The 21,178-nt window shown below is 39.1% G+C and overlaps 1 protein-coding gene across 3 annotated transcripts; it reads right to left on the bottom strand.

The window, feature by feature from the left end:
• Positions 1–1,310: 1,310 nt before the first annotated feature.
• On the bottom strand, positions 1,311–13,819 carry OLR1 (oxidized low density lipoprotein receptor 1). Of its 3 annotated transcripts, none has more exons than XM_042247544.1 (6): positions 13,679–13,819; positions 11,534–11,635; positions 9,794–10,039; positions 4,475–4,614; positions 4,043–4,158; positions 1,311–1,724 (listed from the first exon to the last, which is right to left on the bottom strand). In XM_042247544.1, the coding sequence occupies exons 1-6, from the start codon at positions 13,755–13,757 to the stop codon at positions 1,721–1,723; spliced, it is 687 nt and encodes a 228-aa protein (XP_042103478.1). In that variant the 5' UTR covers positions 13,758–13,819; the 3' UTR covers positions 1,311–1,720. The 3 variants fall into 3 exon arrangements, with proteins under 3 accessions (XP_042103478.1, XP_012030794.2, XP_004006920.1); XM_012175404.4 differs by lacking the exon at positions 1,311–1,724 and adding an exon at positions 2,273–3,460; XM_004006871.5 differs by lacking the exon at positions 1,311–1,724 and adding an exon at positions 2,273–3,460 and having other exon boundaries at positions 13,688–13,819.
• Positions 13,820–21,178: the final 7,359 nt, after the last annotated feature.

Here is a 21,178-nt window from a genome sequence, read left to right as displayed (position 1 = left end):
ACAGTAGTAGATATAGTGGTCATCTGAGTCAAATTCACCCATTCCAGTCCATTTCAATTCACTGATTCCTACAATGTTGACGTTCACTCTTGCCATCTCCTGTTTGACCACTTCCAATTTGCCTTGATTCATGGACCTAATATTCTAGGTTGCTATGCAATATTGCTCTTTATAGCATCAGACCTTGCTTCTATCACCAGTCACATCCACAACTAGGTCTTGTTTTTACTTTGGCTCCATCCCATCATTATCTCTGGAGCAATATTTAATTAACATCAAAGTAGACAAGGAAAGCGAGAAAGGCAACAAAGATGAGGTGAAAAAAGTGAAGATGATATCCAGATGATAAACTTAAATCTAACTGTATCAGTGTCACAATAAATGTAATCATTTAAACACACAAACACAGGCAGAAATTGTCAAAGTATATAAAATAGCAAGACTTAACTCTCTGTCACCTGAAAGAAACACACTCTAAGTACAAAGACAAAATATGATTAAAAGTAAAAGGATAGGGACTTTTCTGGTGGTAGAGTGGATCAGAATCCACCTGCCAATGCAGGGGACACAGGTTGGCTCCCTGGTCCAGGAAGACCCATGTGCCGTGGAGCAGCTAAGCCCATGTGCCACAACTACTGAGCCCATATGCTGCAACTACTAAAGCTTATGTTGTGCAGTAAGAGAAGTCACTGCAGTGAGAAGCCAGGCACCGCAAGGAAGAGTAGCCTCTGCTTGTACAGCTAGTGAAAGCCTACATGCAGCAATGAAAATCCAGTGCAACCAAAAATAAATTAAAAAGTAAAAGAATGGGAAAAGATGCACAAGGTTTACATTAATCATAGAAAACCAGAATTGCCTGTATTCATTTCATTCAAATAGATTTCAAAGCAAACATTATAGAGCCAAACTGAGTTTTTTTTTTTTTTTAAAGGTAGGGGGAGGCACAAGTAAACAATGTCAGGCATGAGAGAGGTAGCATCACTACAGACTCTAGAAATATTAAAATAATAAGAAAATATAAAGAAAAATGTTAAGCCAAAAACAGGAAAAAAAAAAAAGAAACTTAGATGAAATGGACAAATTCCTCAAAAGACAGAGCCACCAAAGCCAGTATTGTAAAGTAAAATAAAGTAAAAATAAAAATTAAAAAAAATTAAAAAATAAAAATGCAAATTTCAACTTAAAAAAATAAAAATAAAAGAGACAAGTCTGTAAAAAAAAAAAGAATAAATAATTCGAATAGCACTGCATCGATTAAAGAAATGGACTGTTTAACTGTAAGTAGTTAAAAATCTTATAAAACAAAGAAAAAATTTTGCCCAGATGACTTTAATGGTAAATTGCTTCAAACACTAAGTAAACAAATAGTACCAATTTTACACAAAATTTTCCAAAAATTGACATGAAGGAGTACTTCTCTGAAGCCTAAACCTGACAAAGCCATTACACGAAAAAAAATTACATATCAGTATCCTTCAAAAATGTAGTTGCAGAAATCCTAAGCCAAACTTTAGTGGGTCTAAAATTTGGTGATATATTGAAGTGATAATTTTAACCCCAAGAGTAATTTTAATCCCAAGAATCCAAATATGGCTTCAGTTCAGTTCAGTTCAGTTCAGTCGCTCAGTCATGTCGGACTCTTTGCAACCCCATGAATCGCAGCATGCCAGGCCTCCCTGTCCATCACCAACTCCAGCCTTGTATAATTATACAGTGTAATTTACCTTGTTAGAAAAAAAAAAGAAAACTATATAATGGTATCAATAGATGTAGGAAAAATATTAGACAAATCAATGTGTTAGTCTCTCAGTCATGTCCAACTCTGATTCCTTGGACTGTAGCCCACCAGGCTTCTCTGTCCATGGAATTTTCCAGGCAAGAATTCTAGAGTAGGTTACCATTTTCTTCTCAAGACAAATCAATACTCATTCTTAATAAAACCTCTCAGTATTATAGAAATAAAAGGAAAATTCCTCAAACTGGTTAATTTCATTTGTGAAAAATACACAGCACCATATTTAATAGTATAACACTGAATGACTTATTCCCAAAATCAAGAACAAAATAAAGATATGTACTCTCACCATTCTTATTCAATATTTTACTAGATATTCTAGTCCATGAAATCAGGCAAGGAAAAGAAAAAGAAATCATCCAGAAAGGAAAAATATAAAAGTATTTTTTTTTCAAATAACATGATTATATATATGGAAAATCTAATGAAATACACACAGAAAAAACTTACTAGAAGAAATAAGTGAGTTAATCAAGGTTTCAGGGTATAATATTAATATGAAACTTTATTATAACTCTACATACTAGCAGAAGACTTTGAAAATAAGAACTACAAATGATAACAATACCATCTACAGTAGCATAAAAAATGTGAAATACATGATAATCTAACAACATCTACACAAAGAACATTAAAAAGCATTGCTTAAAGAACATAAGGAATACCTAAATAGAGCAATACACCTTTTTCATGAGTTGAACAAATCAATATTTTTAAGAATTCAATTTTCCCCAAATTTATGTATGGATTCAGTGCAATTCAAAATTTCAAGTTTTTTTTTTTAGAAATGGACAAGCCAATTTAAGACAGAAATACAAAAGCATAGATTAACCAAACAACTGTAAAAAAGAATAACAATGAATAACTACTACCATGTGATTTCAAGATATATTAAAGACCCATAGAATTCAAAATATCAAGGTGCTGTTGTAAGCCAAGAATAATAAATAAATCAATGGAAAGGAATAGAAAGTCCAGAAATAAACCCAGCCATGTATGGAAAATTGTGGACAAAAGTGCAAAGGCAATGTAGTGAAGGAAGAATAGTCTTTTCAACAAATGTTGCAAAAACAATTGAATCCCCACAAGCCAAAAAAAAAACTTCCATACATCCATATGTCACTTAAAAATTAACCTAAAATAAGTTCTAGATTTCCATGAAAAATCTGAAACTCTACAATGTCTAGAAGAAAGCATAGGACAAAAATGAGAAAAATGCTGTGTGACCTTGAGTTAGGCAACAAATTCTTAGAAACTATGGAAACAGGAAAATTGACTTCTCTGAAGTCCAGCAGGGGAGGACTTGGAACAAGTTAGGGAAAAATATACAGAGGGAATTACAACTTTTGCTAACAAGGTGCCAGGCAGCTGGGCCAGTCTCTGCTAAGGAGTTCTGCACTCAACTAGTAGCAGGCAGTTCCCGAGGCTCTTATGGTTTACACCTAAGTGACGAAGTATAGCTTAAACTCCAGAAGAGAATTCAAAGGTCTTCTCCTTCTTTTCCTCCAGATCCTTCAAATTCACTGTGCTCTCAATATATTCGCCTTCTTTTGACATATACTGAATGCTGTTAAAATACAGTTTTCAGCAAAAACAGTTCGCCTTTGAATATACGCACAGGTCCCTGAAGGATACATATGGGAAACAGCTCCCTGAATTCTAAACCTGCAGGCAGGGAGGAAAAAAAGAGAAAAATCAGATTTACTGCCACCTTGTCTTAAAGCTTCAAGTCAGTAATAAATGTGAGAAGGAAAAGCTAAGAGAAGATCCGAATGGGTAAATGGGCAAGTTGCTGTGTGAGAGAGTTGGAGAGAGAGATTCGGAAATTCCCCAAGATTCTTTCCAAGAAGAGGACACTGCATGGAATGCAGCAGTAACTTCACTAGTAGGTTCAGTGAAGAATAAGAAACTTACAGACTACCCTGGTTGTTCAGTGGATAAGAATCTGCCTGCCAATGCAGGGGACACAGGTTCGATCCCTAGTCTGGAAAGATCCCATATGTCTTGAAGCAACTAAGCCCATGTGCCACAGCTACTGAGCCTGTGCTCTACAGCCCAAGAGCCACAACTACAGAAGCCCGACCCCCTAGGACCCATGCCTGGCAACAAGAGAAGCCACTGCAGTGAGAAGCCCACGCATCACACTGGGGAGCAGCCCATGCCCACGGCAACTAGGGAAAGCCTACGCAAAGCGACAAAAATAAAAATAAATAAATAAGCAACACTGAAAAAGAGCAACAAACTTACAAGTGGGGCATCAAAGGAGTACCATCTTCCCAAAGCCACGAGTAGCTGGGTTTCCTCATTGACAACCCCGTCCAGAAGGGGAAACTGGAATGGGCAATCATTTGCTGGATGAATTCCTGTGGGAAGTAACATTTCTGTGTTGATGAATGAGTGGAAGTGGACTTTTTAGATTAGATTCACAAAACTAAAGAACTCAAAGAGAACTTTGACATCCTCTCCATGGCTTTACAGCGATGTCTAGTGGAGCCTAGAAATACTTAGTAACCTGTCCATCCAAGGTCACGCACATATCCAGTGGCCATACAAGGCTAGAAATCATGTACGTATTCTGATTCTTAAGCAAGCACTCCTCTACTGAGGGTCTAAACCAGATCTACTTACCTATGACCCAATAATCCAGCCTGACACATCCCACACATCCATTACACTCACCAGTTCATCTGTGCTATTAATCTTCAGCAAGTGGGCGTCCAAAGACAAGCAGTTCTCCTGGCTTTTTTCCCAATTAAAAGAGCCAGAGGAAAATTGGTAACAGTTTTCTTCATGCCAGAGCCAGTCTTGGGGACAAGGACCTTGGAAATACAGTATATCTAATCAGTGAGTTGTGCCTGAGAAAAGATATTAATATTTCTACAATTCTTAACTCAGTTCACCTGTCAGGACTCCCACATGCATGCCATCTCTTCTTAGTCAGAATTACACCCAGACTCTGCAAATTCCTAAATAGCCTAGAGTCTTTGTTTCTCCTTTTTTTTTTTTCTTTTTGGAGGAAAAAATATGCATTCTGATTTTAGAAAACTAAATTAAAAAGCAAGGCTTGAGCTGGGATGTAATATTAGGTACTGATCTATTTTTTTTTAATTATGTTTGGAACTATGGAAATGAGAGGGGATGAATATTTAGTAGCTATTCTGTTACTAAAAGATGTGCTTATATATTTTAAAACTTTAGCTTTTTGAATAACAAAGTTAGGCTTAGATCCTATAATTCTTACCTCTGGATAGGTAGCCCTATGTGGCTTTTGAGTACTTGAGTCGTGGCTCATCTGCATTGAGATTTGCAGTATGTATAAAATACACCTAATTTTGAAAATTTAGTATAAAAAAAGAATGTAAAATATTGCATGAATAATATTTATACTGATTAGTTTTGCGATAATATTTCAAGTATATTGAATGAAATAAAATATGTCACTAAAATTAATTTCATCTCTTTCTTTTTCATTTTTCATGTGGCTCCTATTGGGGTGGCCAAAAAGTTTTTCTGTAATATTTTATAGAATAATAGAAGCTTTAATGTTGCATGTGTGGTATCCCCTGTATTTTCTTTTGGACAGAGCTGCTTTAGGGAGAAAGTATATGGAGGCAAAGTGGGCATCTTCATTTCAACAAGATTTTAGTAGGTAGAGAGTTTTCAGCAGCAAAATTCCCAGGAAGTCCAAAAACCTCGGGGCTTAGGCGACAGGCAAAAACATGACAGTGTCTGTGTGTCTGTGTGTGTTAGTCGCTCAGTCATGTCTGACCCTTTGTGACTGCGTGGGCTGTAGCTTGCCAGGCTCGTCTGTCCATGGGATTTTCTAAGCAAGAATACTGGAGTAGGCTGCCATTTCCTTCTCCAGGGGAACTTCCCAACCCAGGGATCGAACCCAGGTCTCCTGCATTGCAAGCAGACTCTTTACTGTCTGGGCCACCAGGGAAACCTGTCTATGTGTTTACAGATATTTTAAACACTCCCCAGTTCCTTCTCCTCCTTTCCCTCTTCCTCTCATTTCCCCTCACCTTTTTCTCCCTCTCACCCTTCCCCTTTCTTCCTTTCTTCATTACCATCATCACCATCTCTTCTGTGTGTTAGTAATACTTGGAACCTCTCTACTAGGGAACAAAGCCCTTTGTTCTATGCTGTGACCAAAAATACAAAACTCAAATCCTTGAGAAAGGCAACATTTCAATTTCACTTTGTGGCATAAAATCATCCGATAGTTTTGTAAGAACAGGCTTTATCAGAGAGGACAAAATAGAAGGGCACTGAACTACGAAAGGAGAAAGTGAATGAAAGAGGACATACAGAACACGGGGCTGAAAGCAAAGAGTGCAAGATTCTTCTCAGTTTGCATAGTCCTGTCTTACTATGTTGAAGGAAAGAGAATACTGGCTTTCTTGAACTAAAAGAAAAGTCTAGGTAGGTTTTCCAAGTCATGAAAAAGTGAAAAAGATGAATCTCATAATGTATTCAAACAATCTGTATTTCTTTAATTATTTTTTATTTAACAAACACAAAAACTGCTAGGTGCCATTAATGGTTGGCAGTACTTTTTATGTATTGGCTCATTTAATCCTCATAACAACAGTATGTATAAGTTCATTCATTTTCTTCATTTGAAAGACAGAGAAAATGAGAATTTGAACTTAGGCAGTCTAAATCCAACATCTGTGTGTTTTATCAGTATATCCAATGCGTGTGTGTTCAGTCATTTCAGTAGTGTCTGACGCTTTGCGTCCCGCCAGGCTCCTCTGTCCATGGGATTCTCCAGGCAAGAATACTGGAGTGGATTGCCATATCCTCCTCCAGGGGATCTTCCCAACCCAGGGATACAACTGCGGCTCCAGCTACCCCTGTATTGCAGGTGGATTATTTACACACTGAGCCACCTGGGAAGCCCCCATTATATCACATTACCTCTCAAGCTCCTGAGTTTGAATGGATTGAGGAAATACTTCTTGGTGCCTATCAAGATATGTTGATACAGTGTTTAGAGGAAAATCTGGAACTTGCCACTTTTAACAGGCTACTTGGGTGACAATTATGTACACTAAAAGTTGAGAACCACCACTAATTCCAGTGCTAAAATATCTGTTACTTGGAAGGCACTGCATCTTTCCAGCTGGCTGACCTCAAGCAAACTACATATGTGAATTTCTCAGCATCTCGCCCTCTTCATACTTTTATGGAGAATCACAGACTTGTCAGTAAGAAAGATAAAACTTATCTCAAACTTGAGAAAACTGGCATATTTTTCTGCATAGTATTTTGTTGTTGCTTTTGAGAATCTTCTCAAAGCTGTTTGATGAAAAGCATGTCTGCCAGCAAAAGACACATCATCTAGTGTTTTTGATTAGTTGTCTAAACTTGGCACCACTGGAAGATGGTTCTGAACAGTCCTGACATAATTTTAATCCCATATGACTGATAAAAACAAGACTAGTTTATGGCCCCACCTGTGAAATAAACCATTTTTGATATGTAGCTATGTCTGCTTATAAAAACATCCCTGTCCTTGATATATTAGGTTCCTTCCTTTAAGCCTTATTTAAGATGGTTTTATTTCCTCAGCTGTTCTTTCCTTAAAGAGATTCAATATACAATTGACACTTGCTTTAAAAAATCAGCTTATCTAAAAATTTCTGCTTATTTTGGAAATTTAAATAACCCTGGTGGAAGAAGCACAAGCTGGAATCAAGATTGCTGGGAGAAATATCAATAACCTCAGATATGCAGATGACACCACCCTTATGGTAGAAAGTAAAGAGGAGCTAAAAAGCCTCTTGATGGAAGTGAAAGAGGAGAGTGAAAAAGTTGGCTTAAAGCTCAACATTCAAAAAACTAAGATCAGAGCATCTGGTCCCATCACTTCATGGGAAATAGATGGGGAAACAGTGGAAACAGTGTCAGACTTTATTTTTCTGGGCTCCAAAATCACTGCAGATGGTGAGTGCAGCCATGAAATTGAAAGACACTTGCTCCTTGGAAGGAAAGTTATGACCAACCTAGACAGCATATTCAAAAGCAGAGACATTACTTTGCCAACAAAGGTCCATCTAGTCAAGGCTATGGTTTTTCCAGTAGTCATGTATGGATGTGAGAGTTGGACTGTGAAGAAAGCTGAGTGCCGAAGAATTGATGCTTTTGAACTGTGGTGTTGGAGAAGACTCTCAAGAGTCCCTTGGACTGCAAGGAGATCCAACCCGTCCATCCTAAAGGAAATCAGTCCTGGTGTTCATTGAAAGAACTGATGTTGAAGCTGAAACTCCAATACTTTGGCCACCTCATGCAAAGAGTTGACTCATTGGAAAAGACCCTAATGCTGGGAAGGATTAGGGGCAGGAGGAGAAGGGGACGACAGAGGATGAGATGGCTGGATGGCATTACTGACTTGATGGACATGGGTTTGGGTGGACTCCGGGAGTTGGTGATGGACAGGGAGGCCTGGCGTGCTGCGATTCATGGGGTCGCAAAGAGTCGGACACGACTGAGCGACTGAGCTGAACTGAACTGTACATACTGAGGGCCTCCCAAGTAGCACAGTGGTAAAGAATCCACCTGCCTGCCAATGCAGGAGATATGGGTTTAATTCCTGGGTTGGGAAGATCTCCTGGAGGAGGAAATGGCTACTCATTCCAGTGTTCTTGCCTGGAGAAATCCATGAACAGAGGACCCTGGTGGGTTAAAGCCCATAGGGTCGCCAAGAGTCGGGCATAACTGAGCACATACATACTGAAGGTATTTGTAAACTGCAAAAGTTTACATGAACCTACTTATCATTAAACTTACCTGTGTTTCAACTTTTTGATCTACAAAATTAATGCATGGGTATCTGTAAACTGTTACTATGTAATCTTTAGTCAACAAACTTACATGGTTGAGACCATGAGCTATACAAGCAAGAAGCTAGAGAAATCTCTGTTTATTAAGTGGCAGTTAGGTGCTATTGTCAAGAATAAGATTCTCAGGCGCCCCACCAAGAAAGCAAGGTACTACCAAAAGTAACTCCATTTCGCACTTTCTAATGCTCCCTATGACTAAAAGCACATACCTGATTTAATTACACACTGTTGAAAAACTAAATAGTACGTATGGATCAGTTCTGTATTATCAGAGTTCACATTATCCTCTCCTTGTTATAGATGCTACTATTTCTACCTGCCTCCTAGATTCTTAGTTCACTTCGTCGACTGAGATCAACTCAGTTCTTCTCATATGCACTGACTTCCTAGGTCCTTCACATTTTTATCTGATTTGAAGTATCTACTTAACACTTACAAGCCAGCTCACCTCTATTGACTCAACTAATGTTGACGTAGTTGTATACTTTAAGAAACAGTCCCATAGAATAAAGCTGATGAAGAGCTAGGAATCCCCAGGACAAAGGAGACCACTTGGGAAAAGAAATCAGTGATTACGATACACTGGAATGGAAAGAGATGAGAACCTGTACAAAGAAGTGGGAGGATTCTGCCAGAAAATCTCAAAATTAAAATCTTAGAAAGAAAGATAAGGCTCTTGTGAGGAAGGAAAGCTTAAACCCACCAGAAAGTGTGGTTGATTGAATCAGATAATCTCAAGAATTGGACATGTGATAGAGTGAGGATGACATGGGATAGGGGCTTTTCTGGTGGCTCAGAGGGTAAAGCATCTGCCTGAAATGCAGGAGACCTGGGTTCAATTCCTGGATCTGGAAGATCCCCTGGAGAAGGAAGTGGCAACCCACTCCAGTACTCTTGCCTGGAAAATTCCATGGACAGAGGAGCCTGGTGGGCTACAGTCCATGGGATCACAAACAGTCGGACACGACTGAGCAACTTCACTCTCCAGAGCAAGGATGACAAAAATAGAGGGCCTCTAATGTAGAATCTGAAGAATGAAAAATGATAGATGCATCCATACACCAATATTGTCCTTGGGACACTTCAACAGAAAGGTTAAGATTTACAGATAAGCTTCTATGTCTCTCTTGACCCCCTCTCTCCCTCATACCTGAATAGTTTGCTGCCTCTTTCAGAACTTCCTGAAGATTCAGGTTCTGGCGATGAAGTTCCATTAGTTTCTTGGATTTCTCATCCAGCTTGTGGGCAAGGGTTTCTATCATTTCTTTGAGTTCCTTCTGTGACTCCTGGGAAGATTTTTCTGATTGGCGCTGCGCTAAAATCTGTCCCTCGAGGATATTTTCCTGGTGAGTAATGTTTGCTTGCTGTTGCTTTAGGAGATCAGACACCTGGGATACTAAATTAGAACTAAATTTAGATTCCAATTCCAATTCCCAATAAAAAAATGCCTCCACTGGATTTCGGTGAAATCAAAGAACAGAATCAAGCCATCTGTTTTGACAATAAAGCAACCCAACTTTACTCAAATTATGGATTTGGAAGTTATTTGATATTTCTGCTATATATATATATTAATGTTGGGGAAAGTCTCAGATACTTGTGGTAAAATACAAACAAACAAACAGGAATTTACTTGTTACTGAGAGTTACACACAAGTTAAAAGAAGTCACATGTTAAGTCACTCATCAGTGGCATAAGTAAAATGCAGATAATCTAAAACAGTCAGACACCAATCATACTCAGTGACTATTAGTAGCACTTGTCATTAATGAGTTACTCTGTCTTAATTCTGTGTCTTAATTGCCCTCTCTCCACCCTTCCACACTTCCTGATTTTACATAAAAACTGTGACACTCACCCTGTTTTTGAGAAACTCTCCCATGGGATTATTTTAAGCTGCTTTCGCAAGAATATGAAAACAGTTTTTCAATTTTAGCTTGTTTTTTTTTGTTTGTTTTTAGAAAGGGTGAAAATGAAAGGAAGGTTGTGAAATCAAGCAGGCAACAAATGTTAAGGGTCCAATGTCTCAATTCTATAAGTCTGATGGTTCAGTACAAAGTAGACCCTTTGGCTTGAAACCCATACTTGACCCTGTTAAAAAGTGGTCAGAACCTCAGAGGAAGACTCTTCCAATGACCACCACTGAGTCAAGGGCTCTTCTCCCACATCATTAGGAAAGGATTTACAGGTCCAAAGTGTTTATAGATTGAAAAACTAAGTGGTTTGCGACCTTAAACACCAATTGAGGAACAAATTAGCACTTCAAAGGCCTTCATTACTTGGATTCTAGGATTCTAGAGAGCCAAAATAGCTCAAAGCTATAACCTAAATACATAGGTGGATGAGATGTATGATCATAGCCATTTTTTCCCCTTCTTGTTCACTTTCACCTTTTCATTTCTTTTCTTCTTGACATCCCCTCTTTCCTAAATGGCCATATTGTAAATCCGAAGACTGTTATATTTTAAATATTGTATTTATGAAGACTGTGTTTCTGAGTTAACTTTAAATTGGTATTTAACCACTTGTATTAAAACTCAATGTAAACTAAATGAAATGTCTTTTTATGGGTCCCTCAGGTGATCTTATGGGTTAGTAACTTCAAATTATTTCCCTCCTCATTATTCTGGGATTTAAATGGACTCTATCTATGAAGTTCTGGAAACAAAATCAAACAAAAACCTAATATCCATAATCTTCACCCCATGCCTCAATCTATTTGAGGGAAGAACACAATAAACTCATTCATCTTCCCATTCACTCCTAAAAACAGTCTGCCTCAAATGTATCTAAATCAAGGTGGTTTATAGTTACTATGAAACCAACTAATAAACCGTGTTTATAAGCCCTCATTTTTTTTCTCCCTTCTTTCCCTGCTTCAGCACTTACATTGCAGTATCAACAATATAACAGTCACCAGTAATCCCAGACAAAGGACCCCTAGGGTCACAGCAGCAGGGTACCACTTCCAAGAAGAAACAAAACGAAGACCTAGAGTGATTCAGAAAGACAAAAATGATGGAGGTAAGTGGTCAGACAATTCTTTGGATCCAGCCTGTACCTGGCACTTTGCACTACTTACTTCTAGTCTTTCCAATGACTCTGCAAATAATTCACTATCCACATTTACAGACAAAAAATATGGGCAGTTAAAAACTTTAAGTAATTTACCCGAGGTCACACAACTGATGAAATTTAGGAGCTGGGATTCAATATCAGCTATTTGACTCCAAGGATCTGATTCTAGTTAAGTTCAATTTTTTTTTTCTTTTTTCTTTTGGGCCTTGCCACTCTAAACTTCCCTGCCCAGGGACCAAAGTCATGCCCATGACATTGGAAGCATGGAATCCTAACCACTGGATTACCTGGGAATTCTCCAAGTATCTGATTCTAAAGCATATGCTTTGTCTCAAGAAACTCTCAGTTCAGCTTGATTGGATCAACTTCCTCCACAAAGCAGAGTCTGATATTTTCAGTATAGACCATGTGTATGTATGCATATGTGTGCACACACACTCACCCCCCACACACACACATAACCACAGTTATAAGTAACATATAATAAATGAATATTAGACATCAAACAAGTAAAGTCTTTAGTCAGTTAACCGACTGAGAAAGCCTCAAAGAACTAACACATAATTTTATGCTATTCAGTTTTTATTTCATTAAAAATAAATACATCTTGGACTGGGGTTATAGACCAAAGAAAAAATATAAATGAAACTCTTTATTCACCTGATTCATATTAATATCACGTCTTACACTCACAGCAGCTATAGCACTCTTGTTATGCGAAAAAAATTCCCCATTATTATAAAAGCAAATCATGTAGCTCACAAGTGTATGAATATCTTATTATGAAGTCCACCACCGAAAAAGCACAGATACTACTGGTTCAGAAGGAAAACATTTCAAATAAAGGATTTGGACTCCTCACCTTGTAAGATAAACAGATAAGGCACTGAAAATGTTAACTCTCTATATGCAAATAAGGAAACTGACCGTTCAGTTAATTGCCTAAGATCACACAGATGTTAAGATCCAAACAGAGATCTTTAATCCAATTGCGAGTAGCTACATGGCTTGGACCATCACATCACAAAAGCTCCAGTGTGAATGTATAATGATTCAAATCAATCAATGATCAAATATTACTATTTTCACCGAGTTCTCAAGTGTCAAAAGCGCTCTACAGATGAATCAAACCAAATAGAAGTTTTGACAGGAAGGAATATGGTTCATTCACTGATTCAAGAGTGATTAAGCTCCTAGACTATGTCTGGCAACTTGGCAGAAAAGAAGTTGAAGATAATTATGTGTCTTGCAAATAATTGCTCAATCCTGGCATTAGGAAAAAATATCTGGGTAAATCTTTCAATCGACATTTCCCTCTGGTCAATATTCCTCCCATATTATAGCTCAGTCTTAGCTCTACCACTTAATAGCCACATAAAACTGGGTAATTTAGTTAATCCTCCTGATCACCAGTTGAAAGTGAAAATGAAGTTGCTCAGTCGTGTCTGACTCTTTGCGACTGTGGACTGTAGCCCACCAAGCTCCTCTGTCCATGGGATTCTCCAGGCAAGAATGCTGGAGTGGGTTGCCATTTCCTTCTCCAGGGGATCTTCCTGACCCAGGGATCGAACCCAGGTCTCCCACATTGCAGGCAGACGCTTTAACCTCTGCACCACCAGGGAAGATCACCAGTTAGTCCTCTGTAAAAGGGAGATGATAGTAGTCCCAACCTCAAGGTGTAAAGCTTTAATGCATATAAAGTGAATAGCATAGAAACTAGCCTATAGCAAATGATCAATAAGAGTTGGTTATCATCACCCTCTACTACATCATCATTCATACCAAGTTAGTTTATCATCATCTTCTTTAATAACCATTATATCTGACTTGTTTTCCTTTTAAGTAAATGTTATTAACTCTAATATCTTCCCACATTCAGGCATTGTAGTTTCCTGCTCTTATATTTGGTTAGTTTACAGGTCTAAATGAACTCTGTCCTTGTATTCATTTACCCACCTCTAGTACCTTTTGCTGTCTCGCCATTTGGCTTCTGATCAAGTTGATCTCTCATACTCTTGTGGTCATCAACAGTCATTTTCAAATGTATTCCAAGAATCAGAGAGTGAAGCTGTTGAGGACTTCTACAAAGTAAAAGTTGGTGAGTTCCTCCTGGAGTGTTTAAATAGCTACTGATATCTGGTGGAATGACTCAATCATTGGTAGGAGGAAGGAGCAGCTTTGCTTCATATTGGGAAGTTGGCTGACGCAAATTCTTGAGATATGTTTATTGCAGGAGGGGAAAGTGGTGAATCTGATAGTGTTTCAGGATATTTCACCAAGTAATTTATGAAAGGGAAAATTGTATTTTCCATGAGCCTTAAGAGGAGTGGATGTTTACTCAGGCTTCAGATAAGAAAACTGAAATTTAAAAGAGTAAGTCCCACAAAATTTGTGGAAGAGTGTGGATTTAGACTAGAGTTTTATTCCAATATCCATAAATGTTTATTTCACTATAACAGACTATCTTTACACTGGGATCTTTCATAAGTCTCACATTTTCTTCTTTAATTTTGATGTTTTTTTTGTTTTTTTGTTTTTTTTTTTCAGCAGTAGGCTTAAGAATTTGGCAGTTAATCACATGACTCATCTCTCTAGCCATGACAACCTTGGTAATTTTAGAACTTAGGAATACTATTTCATACAGTGGCAGTATAGAGAAATTTGCAGCAGATGGAGCTAGTTTGTGTTTTTTTCCTTTACTAGTCCCTTGGTCTATAATCTAGGGGAATGTCTTTAGCTATAAATTGGGACACTACAATGTCTACTTGATAATGTAGATAAAGCTGTTGTAGGGATTCAAATAAGATACTGAGTGAAAGTGCTAAGCTTTGTATTTCAAACACAGTAACAACTCAATAAATGATAGCTATTATTATTAGCAGTAGTAACACAGTTCAGTTCAGTTGCTCAGTCCTGTCCAGCTCTTTGTGACTCCATGAATCGCAGCACACCAGGCCTCCCTGTCCATCACCAACTCCTGGAGTTTTTCCAAACCCATGTCCATTGAATCAGTGATGCCATCCAACCACCTCATTCTCTGTCATTCCCTTCTCCTCCTGCCTTCAATCTTTCCCAGCATCAGGATCTTTTCAAATGAGTCAGCTCTTCGCATCAGGTGGCCAAAGTATTGGAGTTTCAGCTTCAACACCAGTCCTTCCAATGAACACCCAGGACTGATTTCCTTTAGGATGGACTGACTGGATCTCTTTGCAGTTCAAGGGACTCTCAAGAGTCTTCTCCAACACCACAGTTCAAAAGCATCAGTTCTTCGGCACTCAGCTTTCTTTGCAGTCTAACTCTCACATCCATACATGACCACTGGGAAAACCATAGCCTTGACTAGATGGACCTTTGTTGGCTAAGTAATGTCTCTGCTTTTTAATATGCTGTTTAGGTTGGTCATAACTTTCCTTCCAAGGAGTAAGTGTCTTTTAATTTTATGGCTGCAATCACCATCTCAGTGATTTTGGAACCCCCCAAATAAAGTCAGCCACTGTTTCCCCATCTATTTCCCATGAAGGGATGGGACTGGATGCCAGATCTTAGTGTTCTGAATGTTGAGCTTTAAGTTAACTTTTTCACTCTCCTCTTTCACTTTCATCAAGAGGCTCTTTAGTTCTTCTTCACTTTCTGCCATAAGGGTGATGTCATCTGCATATCTGAGGTTATTGATATTTCTCCCGGCAATTTTGATTCCAGTTTGTGCTTCCTCCAGCCCAGCGTTTCTCATGATGTACTCTGCATAGAAGTTAAATAAGCAGGGTGACAATATACAGCCTCGACGTACTCCTTTTCCTCTTTGGAACCAGTCTGTTGTTCCATGTCTAGTTCTAACTGTTTCTTCCTGACCTGCATACAGGTTTACACTCAACACAGTTGAATTTTTCATCAAAGAATACATTTTATATGTGTTTGCCTTAAGTCACAAAGATTTCTATGGAATCTCAACAAAGATACTATATGTGCTGCTGCTGCTGAGTCACTTCAGTCGTGTCCAAGCCTGTGCAACCCCGTAGACAGCAGCCCACCAGGCTCCTCTGTCCCTAGGATTCTCCAGGCAAGAATACATTCTCTAGTGAAGTTGCTCAGTCGTGTCTGACTCTTTGCAACCCCATATAGCCTACCAGTCTCCTCTGTCCATGGGTTGCCATTTATTCACTGATAAAATTCCCACCTATCCCCCCTCCGCCCCCAACAACTTCCTAACCAGAAAAGAAATGTCTCCTTGCAGTTATTCTTGCTTTAAAAAAAAAAATCCTTATCTATGAGAGATATTTTTTGAATTATTTATGGGCAAAAATGGTGTGATAGCTAATATATGCTTTAAATGATGCCAGAAAATATATATATGTATATATAAAGAAGGGACTATATAGGAAGGCTTCCTTGGTGGTCCAGTGGCTAAGACTCCATGCTGCTAAGGCAGGGGCCCTGAGTTCAATCCCTGGTCAGAGAACTAGATCCCACATGCTGCAACTAAGAGTTCTCATGCTGCAACTCAGACCTGGTGTAGCCAAATACATAATTTTTTTTTTAATCAGGGACTACATAAAAGAAGATTGGAGAAAAGTAAATAAATAAAATATCTAGGAAACCATTAGGAAAACTCACAAATATGATAGTTTAATTAGGATTTCATTTCTGTCCCTAAGTTTTTTGCCCTCCCTTTTTCTGTACAGGGTACCTGGACCAAATTGAAAATAGTTTGTCTATCACTTAAAGGGCTATTCTGTGAGACAGTTCAGGAAGGAAAACTCAGCATGTAGCCAATATGTCCTCCTCCAATCAGCTTGTAACAAATCAGTGTTACTTTCCTTTTAACTAAAGACCCATTCCACCTCCCTTGATTGTGAATGCCAGGAAGCAAGATTAAATACATTACTGCCTTTGCCACAGTGACTGTTCACATAAACAGAATCTCAGGAAATTATTTTAATGGTGATTAATAAATACTGAAATGACACCACAATGAAATGGAAACCTTTTCATTTCTCACAGTGACAGCTATTTTGGAGGCCATCAATATCCTAGTGGAGTAATATGAGCCATTATGGGCTTCCCCCATGGCTCAGCAGTAAAGAATCTGCCTGTAATGCAGGAGACACAGGAGATATGGGTTCAATCCCTGGGCTGGGAAGATTCAGGGGATTTCCTGGAGGAGGAAATGGCAACCCACTCCGGTATTCTTTCTGGGAATATCCCATGGACAGAGGAACCCAGAAAGCTACCCTCCATAGAGTCCCAAAGAGTCAGACACGACTGAGCACAAATACACTAGAAGGTGAGACATGCAGGTAAGTTTGTTGAGGGAAGGGATATGACACGTGTTTCTTAGAGCATATCCCATCCTCCTACCCTTTACGGGATGTCCTGGGAAGTAATGTATCCGAAGGATGCATGTGAGTACATAGTTAAAATACCCAAAGAAACACACAAGACCAGAAAGAACTACAGAAGGCCTAAGATTGAGCCAGATCTCTCAAAGTTCTGATATTCACCTCCACACTTCACTTATGAGACCCAGAAAAGCATAATCATCCATTGTCCTTTGGGCCAGCACTCACAGGAATCTCCCTAAGCAGTCTGGGACTTGGTGCCAAGCTCTACAAATCTTGTACTTCCTTCACAAACAATTATTTTATGTTTTAATAAATCCTCTCAACTTTTAGAGGTTGGATTGTCATCGTCAATTTCCTTTTCCACCTTCATTTCCTATACTCTAACATGCATTGTCAGTTCAGTTCAGTTCAGTGGCTCAGTCATGTCTGACTCTTTGAGACCCCATGGACTGCAGCATGCCAGGCCTCCCTGTCCATCACCAACTCCTGGAGTTTACTCAAACTCATGTTTGTTGAGTCGGTGATGCCATCCAACCACCTCATCCTCTGTTGTCCCCTTCTCCTCCCGCCTTCAGTCTTTCCCAGCATTAGGGTCTTTTCAAATGAATCAGTTCTTCGCATCAGGTGGCCAAAGTATTGGGGTTTCAACTTCAACATCAGTCCTTCCAATGAATATTCAGGACTGATTTCCTTTAGGATGGACTGGTTGGATCTCCTTGCAGTCCAAGGGACTCTCAAGAGTCTTCTCCAGCACCACAGTTCAGAAGCATCAATTCTTCAGCACTCAGCTCTCTTTATAGGACAACTCTCACATCCACACATGACTACTGGAAAAACCATAGCTTTGACTACATGGACTTTTGTTGGCAAAGTAATGTCTCTGCTTTTACTATGCTGTCTAGGTTAGTCTTAACTTTTATTCCAAGGAGCAAACACCTTTAGCGTTATGGCTGAAGTCACCATCTTCAGTGATTTTAGAGCCCCCCAAAATATAGTGTCAGTGTTTCCCCATCTATTTCCCATGAAGTGATGGGACCAGATGCCATGATCTTAGTTTTCCAAATGTTGAGTTTTTGACTTTCCTCCTTCACTTTCATCAAGAGGCTCTTTAGTTCTTCTTCACCTTCTGCCATAAGGGTTGTGTCATCTGCATATCTGAGGTTATTGGTATTTCTCCCGGCAATCTTGATTCCAGCTTCTGCTTCATCTAGTCCAGCGTTTCTCATGATATACTCTGCATATAAGTTATATAAACAGGGTGACAATATACAGCCTTGATGTATACCCTTCCTGATTTGGAACCAGTCTATTGTTCCATGTCCAGTTCTAACAGGCACTGTGTTGATTTTCAATTCCATTGGTGTTATTCCATCTCTCCATTTAAACTATAAACTCTTGAAAAGTAAGGTTTGATTGCCTTCTGTTAAGGAAATCTCATTCTTTTCTATACCAGGCATACTATGTAAATTGTGTTATATTCTACAAACAGTTAACAGTCAGCACATGAGGTTCTCAACTACCAAGACATCACCAGCATGAACTAGATTTTTAAACTACAAAGAAATTTAAGGAAAATCTATCTCAACTGTATTATTTTGAGAAAGTAGAACTAAAGTCATCCCCCCAAACCGCAACTGTATTAAGTGGTTTACTGACTATCTTTTTTCTGTTTGATGCTACGCAAAAACTCAGTTCACTGTTCTTTCAGTTATATCAGATTATAAAAGACATAGGTGATTTCTTCTGAGTGGTATTATAAATGCAGCATGCTGCTGCTGCTAAGTCGCTTCAGTCATGTCCGACTCTGTGTGACCCCAGAGAGAGCAGCCCACCAGGCTCCCCTGTCCCTGGGATTCTCCAGGCAAGAACACTGGAGTGGGTTGCCATTTCCTTCTCCAATGCATGAAAGTGAAAAGTGAAAGTGTAGTTGCTCAGTTGTGTCCGATTCTTCAAGACCCCATGGACCATAGCCTACCAGGCTCCTCCATCTGTGGGATTTTCCAAGCAAGAGTACTGGAGTGAGTTACCATTGCCTTCTCCTAATGCAGTATGAAACTCTCTCAAAGGATTCAGTGAAAGAGTTTTCAGATCACCAAGACAGAGAATATCAGTTTCACACAAGACTTTAAGCATGTTGTCTGGTAGAGGATACCTGCATTCACTTTCAAACCTTTTCTTTTCATTTGTTTTTATTTTTGGTCATACCTACCCCTTGCAGGATCTCAGTGTCCCCAAACAGGTGCCTGGAGTCTTAACCACAGGACTGCCAGAGAAGTCCTTCAGACTTTTTCTTGATGTCTCTTGAAGAAGGGACACAGAGCTCACACAGAAGTGCCATCATGTGGACAGTGTGAAAAACTAGATCAGTCACTGTCTTCCACCTGATCTAGCTCCTCAGCACGGCCATGCTGAGAGCCATGTTTTGCCTTCTGCTATTCAAGCCCATTAGAAATAAGTGGGTTCTTTTTTTTATTGTGATAAATGTCATATAATATAACATTTTTACCAGTTTAACTGTTTTTAGGTGTACAGTTTCATGGCATTAAACACATTCACATTGCTACTTAACCTTTCACTATCCATCTCCATAACATTCTCATCTTCTCTAACTGAAACTGTATCCTTTAAACAATAACTCCTGTGATGGTTGATTTTATGCATCAACGTGACTGGGTCACAGCCTGCCCAGATATTTGGTCCAACATTCTTCTGAGTGTTTCTGCTGGGTGTTTTTGGATGAGATTACCATTTCAATATAGGCTTCCCTGGTGGCTCAGATGGTTAAAAAAAATCTGCCTGCCAAGCAGGAAACCCAGGTTCGACCCCTGGGTTGGTAAGATCTGGAGAAGGGCATGGCAACCCACACCAGTATTCTTGCCTGGAAAATCCCATGGACAGAGAAGTCTGGTGGGCTACTGTCCATGAGGTAGCAATGAGTAAGACACGATTAAGCAGCTAACACTTACTATTTACCATCTCAATCAGTAGAGTAAAGAAGATTTCTCTCCATGTGAGTGGGTTTCATCCAATCAGTTGAAAGCCTAAACAGAACAAAGGACTAGCCTTCCTCCAAAAAAGGAAAAAAAAAAAAGTTCTCCAAGAGATAGCCTTTGGACTTGGACAGGAACTCACCACTGACTATCCTAGGTCTGGACCCCACCAGCTCACACTACAAATTTAGACTTGTCAGCCTCCATAATTGAATGAGTCAATTTCTTATAATAAATCTCTTTAGGTATATATACAAATTCTATTGGTTTCATTTCCCTGGAAAACCCTGACTCATACAGCACCCCACTTCTTCTTCCTCCCAGTTCCTGAAACCACCATCCTATTTTTTGCCTTTATGAATCTGACTACTCTAGGAACCTCATACAAGTGGAAGTTTATGATACTTGTCCTTTTATATCTGTCTTATTTCACTTAGCATAATGTCTTTAAGATTCATCCAATGTTTTAGTATATGGGCTTTTCAGGTGACTCAGTGGTAAAGGCCTCACCTGCAGTGCAGGAAATGCAAAAGATGTGGGTTCAATCCCTGAGTCAGGAAGATCCCCTGGAGAAGGAAATGGCAACCCACTCCAATATTCTTGCCTGGAGGATCCCATGGTCAGAGGAACCTGGCAGGTTACAGTCCATGCAGTTATAGAGTCAGGCATGACTAGAGCATGGACACAGCAGCAGTAACACTGTAGTAACTGTCAGAATTTCCTTCCTTTTTAAGGCTGAATAATATTCCACTGCATAAGTATGTCACATCTTGTTTATCCATTGATTCATTGAGGAATTTTTGGCTTTTTCCTGTTTTGGAAAGATCCTTGGGGATAATTTCTACAATCTCTATGTGGCAGATAGGTGGACAGACGTGACAGACTGTAAGTGGTTCTCATTATTCCTGCGTAATCTCTTCTTCTTAAATGTGGGTGGAATTTGTGGCTTGGGATGAAGTAAAGGTGATGTAATGTATGTGATCATGTATATGTGGTTACATAAGGTATTGTACCTATCTCAAGAAACAAACGTGCATGAATTCTGCCTAGGGGAGCTTAGAAATGAATCCTTTCCCAGTTAAGCCTTTCAGTGAGACTGCAAGCCAGCAAGGACCTTGAGCACAGCC

Source organism: Ovis aries, chromosome 3 (genome assembly GCF_016772045.2).
Source record: "Ovis aries strain OAR_USU_Benz2616 breed Rambouillet chromosome 3, ARS-UI_Ramb_v3.0, whole genome shotgun sequence".
In the NCBI taxonomy this organism is placed as follows: domain Eukaryota; kingdom Metazoa; phylum Chordata; class Mammalia; order Artiodactyla; family Bovidae; genus Ovis; species Ovis aries.
Note: the sequence above shows the minus strand (reverse complement) of the source record. Positions and strands in the feature narration are given on the sequence as shown.